Source organism: Strix uralensis, chromosome 2 (genome assembly GCF_047716275.1).
Source record: "Strix uralensis isolate ZFMK-TIS-50842 chromosome 2, bStrUra1, whole genome shotgun sequence".
Lineage (NCBI taxonomy): Eukaryota > Metazoa > Chordata > Aves > Strigiformes > Strigidae > Strix > Strix uralensis.
In genome coordinates this window covers 49,728,278-49,744,217 of record NC_133973.1, presented here as the reverse complement: position 1 = coordinate 49,744,217, position 15,940 = coordinate 49,728,278, and the positions used below count along the sequence as shown (strand labels likewise).

General features: G+C 39.0%; 1 protein-coding gene across 1 annotated transcript in view; it reads left to right on the top strand.

The window, feature by feature from the left end:
- Positions 1-15,940, top strand: part of PHEX (phosphate regulating endopeptidase X-linked) — a 112,905-nt gene that overhangs the window by 93,800 nt on the left and 3,165 nt on the right. Inside the window, exons 16-21 of the mRNA XM_074860930.1 lie at positions 4,696-4,750; positions 7,933-8,000; positions 9,844-9,974; positions 12,983-13,048; positions 13,161-13,265; positions 15,033-15,109. Of these exons, the coding sequence (XP_074717031.1) occupies positions 4,696-4,750; positions 7,933-8,000; positions 9,844-9,974; positions 12,983-13,048; positions 13,161-13,265; positions 15,033-15,109 (502 nt within the window). The remainder of the gene's footprint in view (positions 1-4,695; positions 4,751-7,932; positions 8,001-9,843; positions 9,975-12,982; positions 13,049-13,160; positions 13,266-15,032; positions 15,110-15,940) is intronic.

Below are 15,940 nucleotides of genomic sequence, written 5' to 3'. Positions count from 1 at the left end.
TGGTGATAAATGACATGGGAAAGCCCAAGGTACTCAATGCCTTCATTGCCTCAGTCTTTACTAGTAAGACTGGCTTTCAGGAATCCCAGGCCCCTGAGACCAGAGGGGAAGTCTGGAGCAAGGAGACTTACCCTCAATGGAGTAGAATGTTAGGGAATATTTAAACAGACTGGACAGACCCAAGTCCATTGGCTCTGACAGGGTGCTGTCCGACAGCTCTGACAAGTGCTGAAGGAGCTGGCTGATGTCATTGTGAGGACACTTGATTATCTTTGAAAGGTTGTGGTGATTGAGGGAGGTTTCTGAGAACTGGAAAAAAGCAAACGTCACTCCTATCTTCAAGAAGGAAGATACAGGGAACTACAAGCTGGTCAGCCTCACATCAGTCCCTGTGTACATGATGGAGTAAATCCTGGAAACAGTTTCCTTGACCAGCCTTCTACAGTGAGATTACTAGCTTGGTGGATGAGGGGAGAGCCATGAATGTAATTCATCTTGACTTTAGCAAGACTTCCAGCATTGTCTCCCCTAACACTCTCAAATACAAACTGAAGAAGAATGGGCTAGACAAATGGATAGTCAGGTGGACAGAAAACATTTTGAACTGCTGGGCTTAAAGAGTTGTGATCAGAACATCTGGACTCTGAATTGTTGCAATCGGTCGCATAAAGTCCATCTGGAGGACAATCTAGCCTGGCTCTCCCACCTTGCCACCTGTAAGATGCACGGATGCAGGATATCAGTGCTGTCTGTAACAGCTCGTACTCAGCTGTCCACAGAACTCCGGTGCTCTTGTGGCATGTGATACCAGTGCCTATCTCAGAATGATGCTGTAGTCCTATGACATTGCTCCAAACATAGGTAGGTAGTAAGAAGGTAGGCGAGTCAGAAGTCCAGGTCCTACATATGGCAGATAGGTTTGTGTGAGGTCTGTAATAAGTCAACACAATTTTCTTTCGGTGTGCTGTTGGTGAGTAATGGCCTTGAGTGTAGTCTCCAAGTCTGAACTACAATAAAGTGTACAGGGAGTCTTTCAGCCTGTATCCCTCTTCTGGGGCTGTGTAGAGGGAGAAAGCATGCAAAGATGTGCTACAGGCTAAATTTATGGTGAAGTGTCAGCTTAAAGTACTTTCCCAGTGCCTGTATCCATTCCTTAAGATGTGAAATCCTCTGAAGTCTGGCTGACTTACTCCTCCAGATCAGTCCTTTGCTTGCTTGAACTCCAGTGTCATATAAATAATCCCGTTAGAATTTATTGCTTCTATAGCCTACTATGAGCTCTCTGAGTTTTGTCATTAATTCCTTTAGGTATAATATGCCAAGCAAGCATGAAACAGACTTCGCAAGGGAGTTGCCTAAATTGAGGAGTTCAAAACATCACAAAATAAGAAACTGTTAGGTGATCTATCTCTTGTTATGATTTCAAGGAGATTCTAGGTCTAGGACATTATTATCCTTGTTCCCTTCAAGGATGATCTGGTTGCTGCTTGCCTGAGGGAGACATTGCATACAGAGGGATTCCCTGTGTTGCCAACTCTGAATCTGTTCCTTGTAGTGCTGCAATCTAGTTGACAGGCACCGTTCCTCATTTAGTGCTACTAATCTCTGGAGAGTACGATGCTCTTACTTTACTAGCTGCCCAAGGATCACTTTCAAAACTAGATACTTTTTTTCTTAAAAAAGAAAAAAAATCCTATTGTGGGTAATACATTCCAGTTCCCTGAGTTTTTTAAAAATGTGTATTACGTTCTAGTAGCTTCTGACTCCGCTTTGGCCTGAAAATACTTCCTAAGCTTCCTTTAGTGCAATCAAACTATAAAGGTGTTTCACACAGCTGCCCAGAAGTAGAAACCACTCCTTCAACAAGTTCTATGCTCAGGCATGTCTTAACTAAAATGGACCCTGACTTTGAGTAAAATAATTATCAACCTGTTGTATGGATTCAGGATTGGATCTTCTTCCCCTTCATTCATATGACTTGTTCAGTGAAAACTTTATCTCATGGCTTAACCCACATCCGACTGTGTTTCAGCAATGTCCTGTGAAGACATCTTTAGATTATATTTCTTAGATGGATGAGCCTAAGTGAAGGTTTGCACCTAGTTTACTGTAAATAATGTATATTACCTCTACCTGGCACACAGACAAGTGCAAATTCACTACACAATTCTATACCTGGACAAAATAGTTACATCTCCTTACAAGAGTGTGGTGGTTTGACCTTGGCTAAATGCCAGGTACCCGCCAAGTCGCTCTATCACTTCCCCCCCTTCCCCCTTTTTTCTCAACAGGGCAAAGAGGGGAAAGAAAATAAGATAGGAAAAAAAAACACCAACCCTTGTGGGTAAAACAAAAGCAGTTTTAATATAAGCAAAGCGAAGCAAAGGTCCGCGCGTGGAAACAAAAAAAAAGAAAACAGATTTATTCTCTACTTCCCATGAACAGGCGATGTTGGGCCTTCTCAGGAAGCAGGGCTCCGATACGCGTAGTGGTTGCCTCGGAGGACCAAGGGTGACCCCACCCCCTTCCTCCTTTCTCCCAGCTTTATACTGAGCAGACGTCATATGGTCTGGAATATCCCTTTGGTCAGTTCGGGCCAGCTGTCCTGGTTGTGTCCCCTCCAAAGATCTTGCCCACCCCATCCCACTGGCGGGGGGGGAGGGGAAATGTCGGAAAGAGCCTTGGTGCTGTGTAAGCACTACTCAGCAGTAGCCACAACACCAGTGTGCTATCAACAACCTGCCAGCTCCCAACATAAAACAAGCATCCTGAGGGCTGCTATAGGGGAAAACCAATTCCGGCTCAGCCAGACCAAGTACAAAGAGCTTAATAACCTCTTTGTGTGACAGATGCACAATATTGTGTGATCCCCAAACATGATTTGTGGGGTGACTGTGCTACCTTGGTTCATACCATCTTCAGTATGGGCTCATTTGTTCATTTTAGCCACAATTCCTCTCATCTGCTGTTGGGGGAGAGGATCAACTAGGATTAGCAGACCCTAATGATTCCTTCATTAAATGGTCTCCTTGGCATGACCCAAAACCTTTCCTGAGGTTCAATATTTGGAAGGAACCAGGCAATGTAGTTCAGACTAGATTTCCAGCTCTTAACACCAGCTCTCAACTTAGTGTAGTAACAAGCAATTTTCATCAGGTTGCATGACTGTACCATTATTGTGAGATGTTTAAAAACATATTTAGTAAATACTCTTCTGTGTGTGCTGGGAGGCAAAGAGAGTTATATCAGGAAAGCTTTGTCCTTGACATTGGTACAATTGTGTTCTGTAGCACTGGAAAAGCAAATGATAACATGCTTGAAACAACAAAACAGCATCTGGAGAAATAAGAGAAAAAACCCTCAGAAAATAAGTTTGAAAAACATACTTTTTGTAAGCTAATTGCAAATAGGTAGTCAAGACAACCAGGGAGAAGCAGCTGAAAAAAGCAGATGGGCAGGCCAGGAGGACACGTCACTTGCCACATCATTTGACATGAATTACACTCAGCATATTGTCTTTAATGACTTTGTAAGGAAAGGACAAAAATCTTGCCTGACAATTTATCTCAGATATAAAGAAATCCATATCCTGTCTTTCAACAAAAAACTGAATAGGGTTAGAATCCAGTGAATGTGGTTTTTGTTTTGAACTGAGTGGTCAGGTGATTTCTTGAAGAGATATCCATAAGCTGAAGCAGAGCTTCCTAGGAAAGCAAGCAAATCACCTGAGGAAACTGGTTCTTCCTTGACAAGGCGATGTCCATGTCGAATAACCTCCAAAGTAGGTGTATGCCTGTGCTTTATAGTTGGAAATTCCTGACATGGTACAGCAAATTCCACATCTGGGCCTGGAAGGATGATGCTTTTCACCAGCAATTAAAAACTTTGACCATAGGTGTCTGTTTTATTTAGCAGTTCTTTGGGCTGTTAAACTGCTACCATGTTCAGCTTCACTGTCTTCAGAATCATGGCACTGAAATGTCATCCAGGAATTAGAAATAGACCTGTGACTTCGAATTTGAGGAGCAATTTTGGTTCCTATGTACAACATCAGTAGATCATCACTCACTAGAGTGTCTCTACTGACAGGTTTTTGATGACTTGTTAGCCTACCAGGAACAGCCAGGTAATTCCTGAAGCTAGACTGATTCTACAGCCTTAATAATCTACAGCTCTCCTTTACCGAAGTGCCTAAGTATATTAATTTACCTTTGATTTTTATAGACTATATAGAACTAGGCTAACATTTTATCACTTTCATATGTCTCTTGCTGCACTGAAGCCTCACTAAGCTAACATCTTCTGAATTTTTGTTGCATTTTACTTATATATTGTCTGTTGATCTGTCAAAACATCTGAGGGCAATCTAGTAGTTTTCTTCACAGGAAACACTAGGTGTTTTTTCACAGGAACACATACATTTGCACACACAGACATGTGCGTAGCCGTGGAACAAAATAAAGTTCTTGCAGTGCAGCATCTTGTTGCCATTGTGGTCCTGAAGGAGAGAGGACTGCTGCTTCTCAAGGGTCCTCTCTACTGCCTTCTGTAACTACCACCTGAGGGAAAGCTCCTCTAGCAAAACCTTCTGAAACTAAACAAAAAAGGTCATAAAATCCAAACTGTCAGGGCTTGTAACTGTTACTCAGCTGTATTGCACTAGGGACCTCACTATTACTGTTTTTGCTATTGCAGGATTCCCAGCAGGAGAACTGCAAAAGCCTTTCTTTTGGGGAAGAGAGTATCCTAGGTAAGTACTGCACCAGGGAATCTCATACACCTGGAAATGAGGAATGACAGGGAAATACACATAGACAAAGAAGAGGGCATGGAGAAGATGGCCATGCCACTGAAGATGACCAACAGATGACCAACAGTGCACAGGAATACTGTGTTTTCCTTCTGTAGGGATAGCTTGGCCCTTGGGTTGTGTGTTCTTCCCTGCTGCATCCTGCTTTTACTATTGAAAAAACAGACTTTGAAAACTGCTGCTTTCTGCAGTAACTTTTCTTACCCTTGGGAGCTGTATGTGTTGCTGTTGTCTTAAACTGATGACTGATTTCTCACAGGAATTGCTAATTAAGTGCACCCAAGTGGAAGTGTTTCAATGCTACAGCATGCAGATGTAGCAGTGTGCACATAGCAGGTATTAAAAGGAATTGTAAATCAGGTAACTAACCCTTCCTGAACAGAAGTGAATACCCTGAGAAGCTATTTATTATCAGTTTATTGTTCACTTTCTACTTATACCTAAGATTAACAGTGGGCCTTCACTTGTGCCTGTTGAGGTGCCTGAGAATATCTCTCTGTGTATAAGATTGCCTGAGCAGGCCCATGTGCTACTGTAGCTGAGGAAGAGTAATTAATTATAGGTCACATATATTTAATATTGAAAAATCACTGCTTTTGTGCAGTTCAATAACTTTCTATTTTAGGGCAGGATAAGATCATGAAAATTTTCTGATGGCAGTTTCTGAAAGTTATTTTACAGTTATATATAAAGCCAGTTACTGGTGAAACATATCCTTAATAAATCTTTGTTAAAAAAAACTTTTCAAACATCTTAGGTTTGCCATCTTCCAAACTGGAAGTGTCCTTGTAAACAGGAAATTTGGCAGTATATGTAGAGACACATTCAATTTAGGAACATATGAATTTGCATTCAAAGAGAATTCTTATGAACCAGGTGACTTTCTAAGTGGTAATTGGGGATAGAAGAAAGTCCTTTCTTGTTAAGTTGAAATTATTTTCTGCTGTGGTTATTGCAGACTTGTTTCAAGCTTTGCTTTCTGAAGAGATTTCTCTGTACCTTGACCTTCTGCCATAGTGATAAAATTGTGATTCTTTCAAAGAATTATACTTTGCTCATTTCTCTTCTTTAAAGGTTACCTTAGCTTAAATTGGTTTTGCTTGAGTAAGTATCAAAATGAAATTTAGTAAACAAATGTAGCTGTTTTATATCAGACAACAGATTGCTTTTGTCCTTGAAATATTCTGGACCTGTTTTCTGTCTGCTTAAAAGAAACAGTACATGGCACTGGAACAGAAAAATCATCAAAAAGTCATCAGCACTTGCTGGAAAACTGATTTAGCAAATATTTAACATTTAGTGGCATTTTAGTGTCCAGTTCCAAAATAACCACTGTAAAACAGTTGCGTCTATTTGCATAAAGGAAAGCTACATTATCACTTTACATCTCAGTACATGAAATAAAATACCATTCAAATGCCATCATTCGTAGTTATGAGTCTTCAGTGCCAGATATATTGAAATAGAGACTTCAAACTACATGAGTTGGTAGCTTCCTTACAGTCCTCTGACCCTCCCCAGTCCCAGAAAATTCCCCTTTAATGAGATACCTGTTGACTTCACCTAATCCCCTCCATCTCCGTTCAGCTGTGCCCCAGAAGGGAAGAGCATGAACAAAATGTTGTTTTGGCAGAAATGTTTTTGAGCTGGAAAAAGTACTGAAGGGTGTTCACAGAAGCAAAGGCCAAAATTCACACCCAACTTCACCCCACCTTTTGGAGATAGGGAAAGCCCTAGGAGTGCTCGGTCACCAGCCTGTTCTTTGTCCCTGCCACTCATGGTGACCAAGAACCTTAGAGGAAAAATAATATGTATTTAGTAATAGGGCTTATTGGTTCTTCTTGACCTCTTTACATGTTTAGTGCCATGTATTTTATACTTCTCTAGCTGCAAAAGATCCTGTATAACCGCTTCAGATGTGGAAAACAAGTCTAATATAGTACATTTAGTATGGATAATTATCACTGTGTGCTATACAAGTTCACAAATTTGTCACACAAAAGAATATTTCCATTGCTGAAATGTATAATTTTAACCAGCATTTTTTAGTGAAGGTTTGCAGTAGTACTTGGAGGAAAAAAACCGACAGTAGGGATGATTTTATCACATGCAAATTAACTTTTGGGAAAGAAAAAAACAAAGTGAAGAATTGTCATGGGAGCAGGAGGAATTAAATGATACAATACTTTTTGGGCATAACTGAGATGAGCAATTAGTGTGCTATGGATCATTAGGTCCAGTAATAACATGTTACTTCAAAACCCTCTGCCTTTCTCCCATTTCAATACAATGTATTAGAAATACTATAAGCTATTTTGAAGTACGGCATCTCAATAACTGAAATAATTAAAATCACAAAGAACTACTTAACAAATGAAAGATGCGTTTAGTAGATCAGCTTCCCTCCATAATATCCACTACATTTGATATAAAAAAGCCCTGAACCTTTTCCTCTTTCATCCCTATTTTTCCCATATGTATGTTTATTTGCATATAACAAGGAAAATATAATTAATTGTCAATCAGAAATACAAATTATTTTTTTCTATTCTGTTTCTCCAGTGCATTAGATCTGACTGGATATCATATCCTATTCCTGGGCAGGTGCAAGGAAATTGTATGACCTCTCTTTTTACCACTGAAGGGAGATCTGGTTAATGCTTTACAAACTAGAGTCAGTCATTTGCAAGCCTGTTTATTGCACACCAGTGAAGAATGATTGGAGCTGGCAAACTCATTGTGGCCTTTGATCTATTCTTTTTTCATGATGACATTAAGAGAATAATTTCACCTATAATTTTGTCTGGTTCTCAGTTAGACTATATACAATGCAGTCAGCTGAAGGACACATTTTAGAACTCATGATACTAATAAGGGATTTGGATAAAAGAGTGAACAGTGACAATGCTTTTTAAATTTTTATATTAAAGGTCGCTTTTAAACAAGTAAGAGTTTAACATTCAGACTTTCAACAACTTTAAGTCAAAATTGTGCAGGTGTAATTTTTAAAATCATTCCCCCCTATTTTAAATAGATAAAGATTTTTCCTGAGGTCTTCTGTCCTTTAATGTTCATGGGTGTGGACACTTTCTGAAGAAACTGCTTCTTTGTGTTACATACAGGTCATTAAGTTATGGTGCCATAGGAGTAATTGTTGGCCACGAGTTTACTCATGGATTTGATAGCAATGGTGAGTACTTGACTATATATGTTGATAACCTTTTTTTTTTACAGACTTGACAGATTAGAAAGCTGACTTGTGTATACTTTATTTTTTTTATTGATTTGGTTTTTAACAATGCTGGAATCTGAAAAAATTAAGAGGTATTTTAAAATTTATTTACATACAAACTTGTTTTTCTGAACCAGATTTTGTTTGGTAAGGAATGCCACAAGTTTGACGCTTTCTCTTTGTTTTGAATGAAAACTAAATTAGCAACAGATTCAGGAATTCCTGGCTGAGGGGAGTGGGAAGTGCAAAGGGATAACTTCTGATTGATAAAAATGACTTCCAAGAAAACTTTCCATTTCAGTTTTTACTTTTCTCAAAAGATAATTATGTACAAACATTAAAATACAACACTGGAACAAAAGGGGAACAGAAAATGTATTGCAAACTATTTAAAAAAAAAAGAAAAAAAGAAAGAAAGAAAAAAGACAGAAGAAATGGTCTGAAAGTGTCAAACTAACTGTCCTGAAAAACTGGTTGGAGTGGGCCATTGCTACCATCTAACTTTGACTATTTCAGTAAAGTGCTTTTTAAAATCCGGCTCCTGAGAGAGAGAGGTGGAGGGAGAGAGAAACGTGAACTTCCTTCTCCAGGGAGCAATTCTGAGTGCTTGACTGACATCCTGCTCTGACTGTCTAGAAAGACCTCTTTCCGCTGAAAATACAGTGAGTGTAAGGAAAAGCAGGCATCTAGCTCACTGATAACTAAAGTTAGGTTGCTTATGTTGCGTTACTTTGAATACCTTTTAAAAAATGAAAGGAAAACCTTGTATCATGTTGGCACTGCGCTGCAACATTTTGTGTCTGCAAACACTCCGGAATGGAGAAATGTTTCTTCACAAACTCCCATCTCATTTGTAGGACAGTATCTAATCTCCATCATGCCTCCAGTCAGTCAGAGATTTGATTCCCTAAACAGACCACTACCTCTTTCCTAGGGTCTTACCTTCCAAATATAGAAATAAATACATCTCTAGGGAAATTGTCATCTTGAACAAGACAACACACATGGAAAAAAAATAAAGAAATAAAAAGATGAAGGAATACATCTTCAGTTGTTGGCATCATGTCTCCTGGTTGCTCCCTACCTCTCTTTCCTGCAGTTGTAACGAAGAATCAAATTGCAGAAAAAGACTGCATATACATGGGCAGCTAAACCTGTTCTCAAAAAAAGTCCTAAAATGTCTTGTGTCTCACTGGCTGGACACATGATGGAAATTAGATACTCTCCTAACAATTACATAGAGCAGGGACCTGAGGCTGAATCTTCCATGAGCCATTGCTGTAACCATCAGCCTGGGGAATAGGATGTATGTATTCTCCTTGCTTCCATGAATAGGGTTCAAATGTTCTGGTTTTGCTCCAAGGCAAGAGACGGAAACTTCAGAAGTTTCCATGAAATGGATTTTTTCTGGTCAAATGTATAATTAATTAATAATAAATTAGTTATCATCAGGTTTGCAGAATGAAAGACATATGGGCTGAGAATGAAAAATACTCACAATTATACTTACAAGAAAGCTGATATGCTTCTCACACTATGTAATTATAAAATGTACTATAGAACTCATTAGTCATTACTATTGTTTTCTGAAAATGGAAATTATGACAATAAATAGAATGCCAGCTCTTCACCACTGACTTGAGTGGGGTCAAGATTTTGCTCACTGATCTTAACCATTTTGTACACACACTTGCATGAATACAGTCACTTCTTATTTCTGTGCAGGTGATAGATTCCAAAACTGGAAATGTTGAGGTTTTCTCCTACAAAAAACATTTAGTTTCTTTCTTTCTTTTTTAAGGTCGGAAATATGACAAAAATGGAAATTTAGACCCTTGGTGGACAACTGACTCTGAAGAAAGATTTAAAGAGAAAACAAAATGCATGATTAATCAATACAGCAATTACTACTGGAAGAGAGCCGGCTTACATGTATGTAAAACACCAGTGATTAAAAGCAGTGATACATGAGGAGTTTTGGTGGGGGTTTTTATTGAATTATCTTTTTATGAATCCCAACATATTGGGATATTAGACTACCAACTTCATTTCTCACAACAAATCACTTTTTGAAATGAATAATTGTGATAAAAATTGTCTGTCAGATTTGATTAGTCCATTCAAATACCACTACCCACACCCTGGTGACAGGGTTAAACCATTTGTCCCCATCACATCGTTTTGGAATCAGGGGAAGAGGATGAAGCCACTCAGCAGGGTTGGTCTAATTACTGTGAGCATGTTAAATGTCTTCTGAAGATGAGGTCCATAATGAAAACTGAGCAGTCACTCTTTTTAAAAAGAAGAATATAATAGCATGTTTTATAGATTCCTTTAGCAATTCAACCTGTTGTTTATTACAGCTATAAAATGGATGCATAAACCCTACTTTATTTCAGTTTCAGCTCTTGCTATTTCTTCCATGTGTACATGCAGACCCAATTTGTATCTCAAATGAAGGGAGTATGATAGCAGCATCTCACAGAAAATGTCTGAGAAAGAAAGTTCAAGGAAATGGTTTCTGTTTCATTGTCTATCAGAGCTATGGGCTTCCCTGAAAATGTGCGCATTATATGTGTCCAAAATGAAAGATAAATGGGATAAAGCCCAGACCTCCAGAAATCAATAGCTAAAAATTCAGTGATGTTGCCTGGGACATGATTTTAATCTTAATTTTCAAGATAAAACACATAGCCTACTCCCCTACTCAATTCTAGCACCTCTACTTACATTTTAGAATCAGAAATACAATTATGCCTTTGTTTTTTAAGAATAGAGATGTCACATTGAATGTTTATCAATAATTTTAACACTTAACCCAGACTTTCTGCATTAGTCTCAGAGATAACAAAACCATCTCGTAGTCCAGTCTGAAGTCCAACAACTCAGACTTGAAACACTTCGTATAAGCTAATTTACAAATAAAAATTCTCAGGCTCCTTGCTGAATATCTGTAGGACAAAAACTGTCAGTAGAAAAATGCCACTTAAAGAAGGTCATTAAAACCTTCCCTAAGGATGTGACTGAGCCCTTCCCATGCTCCTGCCATTGTCTTGGTCATCTCCTTTACCTTCTGTGGTCCTTCTTGCGATGTAGTAGATCTGAATTTCCTCTCCATTGTAGCTACTGCCTTTGAGGTCCGTAGATGGGTTTACTAGAGAGATCTTGTTACCCACAACCTTGTCATCCACAGGTCTTTTTCCTCCTTTTTCTGTGGGAAGCACTTTTTAGATGATAGAAGAAGAATCTTCATATTTTCTGCCGTATTTTATAACTTCTTTATAAAGAGCTATATATGCAAAGAGCTTTTTTTTTTGCCTGTCATTTACATCAATATTCTGCAGCTTTTTTAACCCTGTGTGAATATTTTTCATGGATCAAGAAACCTATTTACTCTTCTTCTTTCTCATCTGGTTTACAATAAAAATGTCTCCAGAAAAGAATTGTAATGAAAGAAAAAATGAATATAGAAATAGCTTCAGAGTGCAGTAATCACATAAAGTCATCTGATCAAATAAAGGGCTTATCATGGTCCCTGAGCCCTGTCATGAACTGTCTGCACACAGTTGTCACAGATACCTGACCCAGAGCTGCCTGCGATCAGCAGAAAGTCTTCTTCCACTTATTAAAATGACCTGTGGCCCAAGTGCCACTGCTAGGTTATTCTCATCTTATGCTCTAAATCAGTCTACTTCACAAGCCCACTACAAGAAAATGTATGAGTAGGTAGGCCAGAAAAAAAGGCAGCTGGTGTGTGTGTATGTTCCCAGTGTCCCAGCAACTTTTCTCCTAAAAACCTTTTTCCCACCTCCATCTCCAGCCTCCTGAGGGGAGGGAAGGCTGGCAGGAAAGGGGTGCACTTTCCTCTAATGCTCCCATTTCTCCTTTATTACATCCTTGGGTGTAACATTGGTTCCAAGGCATCAAGCAAGATGCCTTGAGTCCAATCTGGTTGCTCATCTTCCATGAGTGGTGGGACCCTGCACGTGCCTGGGTATCCCCTAGGTCCTTTTACCTCTTCTCCTCCATTTTTGCCTCTTTTACCATCCTGAAACTAAGGTGAGTCCCGATGCAAATGCCCCTATACTTGTCTCTGTGGCATGGGAAAGCCTGTCGTTGGAGGATCTGCAGGCCAGCATTGACCTTCAGAGCTCTGCTCAGAACTGTGTTCAATTACCTTGCTTATTCGAGATATAGTAGAGAGTAAAACTGCTTAATTACAAATACAGTTTGGTAACACTAAGACCTTAGTAGGCTGGGTGGTCAGAGATAATGCTGCACTTGCAGAAATAAGGATTTCTTCATAATGATATTGCACTTGGTAATACTAGGAGACTGGCTTTTTTACAAAGTTTAGATAGCACAGCTTCTCACAATATATTCTTGTTGCTATTGCTCTTGCTCTTGGAATCAATACTGAGGAAAAGCAATGTGAATCTCCTTTGCAAATATTTTTAGAGCACTAAATATACTATCAATTTCAATTCTGTCACTGACAGTTATTTTTAATTACACTGGTTTATGTTATGACTTAAAAGTTATTTTATCATCCCAGTAGTATATTAAGAATTACACAGAGAAACAAATATAACCTTTTAGATAAAAGTTTAAGAAAGGGGCTACTGGATCTCACATGTAACCAGATAAAAGCAGTCTTCAGGGGAAAATTATTGATGCTCAGATCAAAGATCAAAGACTGGATTCTTGAGTACATTTTATCTACTAATTTTGTGCTAGAGAGATCTAGGACCAGAGCCAGGATAACTCATCACAGAGGATTGTTTGCTGACAGTTTTCACATCAAAACTCATTTTTTTAACCAGAGATATGATGGTTGAAATTGGCTGAGGTCATTCTCACCTTGTTTTATTTTTTGCTGTGTTTCTTGATCAAGAAGTTCAGAAATGGGTCAAATGACTGATATTCTTTCATTCTGCCAGGTGAAAGGCAAGAGGACTTTGGCAGAAAACATTGCAGATAATGGAGGTTTGCGAGAGGCTTTCAGGGTAAGTATATGAAAAATATCTGAAACTTAGTATTATTTTAAAAAAAAGAAAAGAAAAAGCTGTGGTTAGTCTCCATGTTGCTGAAAGGCACTTAATATCTCTATCTTATCAGGCATACAGGAGATGGATTACAGAAAAGAGGGGAGGAGAAGAAGAGCCTTTACTGCCAGGCCTTGAGTTCACACACAACCAGCTTTTCTTTCTGAGTTATGCCCATGTGAGTAGTACAAATGTGTTTCAAGTCCTCATCTATTAACCTGCACAACGTACAGTGCAGAGATGAGACTGCTTTGTTTCAACAATCTACACCAGCCAAACCCAGACTTTTCAGGGAATAAGCAGAGACTTCTTCTCCCAGGACTATTATTTCCATTCTCTTTTTCTCTTTGTCCTCATCTATCCATAGTGCCAGAACCGCTTAAATTATTCTTGGTTTAGCACAGTGCTGTCACAGCAGCTTTCTTTCCTCTTGCTGCTTCCCTCCACTGAAAGGGTCTTCTTGCATGTAGTGCTTCCTTAACCTCTTTCCATTTTAGCTTCCCAGATTTCTGGTGCTTGCAATATGCAGCAGTTTCTGACTGTTTCCACCACAGACTCCTGTTGCAAATGTAACACCACCAAGGAAACTGAGCAGCAGTGAAGAAAATCTTAGTCTATTTTTTTCCATCTTTGTTTGTTGTACACTAAATATGCTGCAGCAAAACTTTAACAGGGATGTGAGTTTTTTAGAAAAACACGTAGAACAAGGGAGAGAGTCAGAAATTATTTATCTGGTTAAAAGAGTTGGGACAAACTCCCTGTATGAGAAGTAAAAGCTGGGCTATAAAACTTTGCCCACCAGTTGAAGGAATGAATCATCTAAAACTGAAGAAACAGGACCCAATGCAACCTGTGCAACCAACCCTGGCTGCAAATCATTTCTCTGCCGAGAGTCAGTGTAGCAGTGTATGGGTTTATGGCCATTTCATTTTGTCATTATTGACCAATGAAAAGACTCCATTTCAGTTGTTTATGCTGAGTTGAGTTTCACACTGTGTCAGTTTTTCTCCAAGAAAACTTTGAAGCCATAAGGAAGATCTGGGAGTCTTAGAGGACCACTGCAGGAATCATAAGCCCAGTTGACCCTCTGAGGGGAGGCACATGCACAGTGAGAGCAGTGTATGCCAGGTACCCCTGAGCTCAACCTATTTCCACAGAACTCAAGACACTTAACAGACTCATTCAAACTGCTAGGGCTGTCTTCAGCCAGACAAAATTGCACTGAAGTCCACATATCCTATGGGCAGTCTGGCTTAAAGGATTTTGTTGATAGGAAACATTCAACACAGGGGTTTAGGTAAGGTAGGGGCTGCTTAAATGAGATTTTTCATGCAATGGATACAGCATAAGAGGGATTTTTCAGTTGTGCAAATATTCTCTCTACCCTGTTTTGAGGTCAATTACAATTAGGTCAAGTATCATATCAGGAATAGTGAATTGGGGACCACAGGTGGAAACTTGAAAAATGTGTAATTTCAAAAGAAACTGACATTCCAACATGGAAAAAATATGTCAGGTAATATAGCTGCAATTCTAGAGATGATAAGCATCATTACGTGTAACTTTTATACACATTACATAGCTTTGAGACCAAGAAGTATGCTTTGTAATTATTAAGGTGTGAGATGCTGCAGCACAAGCTGAAAAGCAAGCTACCATTATAGAGAACTTCAAAAGAAGAACTAGTAAAGTGGCTATGATTAGATGATGGGAATGAGTTGGTGGAGAATAACAGTGGGTGGAGACTGGATCCATTAAGGGATTTGAAAAACAAAGAATATACCAACAGAAAACTGCAAGTTAGCAAAGGTGAAACAAAATAGGAGTTTGTGGTGTCTTTCCATTTTGTGCATTCTGCATCTTAAGAACAGTGACATTATATTCTGCTTTACTTACAGAGTCATCCCAGATAACATGCCTATTTCTGCTTTTTATCTTTTATTAGGTAAGATGCAACTCCTTTAGACCAGAATCTGCAAGAGAGCAAATATATATTGGAGCTCACAGCCCTCCTCAGTTCAGGTAGTGCAAATAATGTATTTACTGAGTATACATACAGAATCAATCGCTGCAGCACACGAGTGCAGAAATTTAGCATGTTAAGAGGGGTCTAAGAGCAAACACAAAATTGGACTGTGCTCTTGGCTTAGATTGAAATTGAACTGTTTTTATTAGCTTATCTTTCACTATTACAAATGCTCTTCTGTATAAATGAGGGGCTTGCATCTACCTTCAAAAGCAGTTGAACCAGAACATACTCTGACCCCTGTGACGTCCTGTAATCAAGGCCTGAGTATCTAAAATGTCTCATCTATCACTTTTTTTTTTCCTATGCAATTCTAGTTTAGAAAACAGAGAATATTAGGAGGATCCTTGATTTAATCTGCCTGAGTTCATGAAAATCTTTAAAGTGAATACCTTGAATTATATTGATAATGTAAAGCAAAACATGCCCTGTAAGTTCAGTTCAAGATTAAACTCTTCAGCTGGCCTTCTAGAGACCTTTTGCTTCAAGGAGCTGTGGTAGTCCAGCCATAACAGAGTGTCTGTGCCTTTGCCCAAAAGACCTCCCACAGGATCCCGTAACCACAGACACCCATGAATGCCAAGAAGGAGAGGCTGGGAAAGGGGGAAGGTTTAAAGACTACGTAAGATTTAGGAAGCTAGTGCTTATTTCTCTGTTTCTTCACAGAGTTTGTGTGACCAAGAGCAAGTTATTTCTGTCAGTTGCATTTACTTAACTAAAAATTGTGTGTTTGCCCTCAGACAAGTGCTACATTACCTCTGTATTTGGATGAAGGATGTTAACTCCACAAGCTGATTCATAATGGAGGTGTCTCTAATACACTGGAT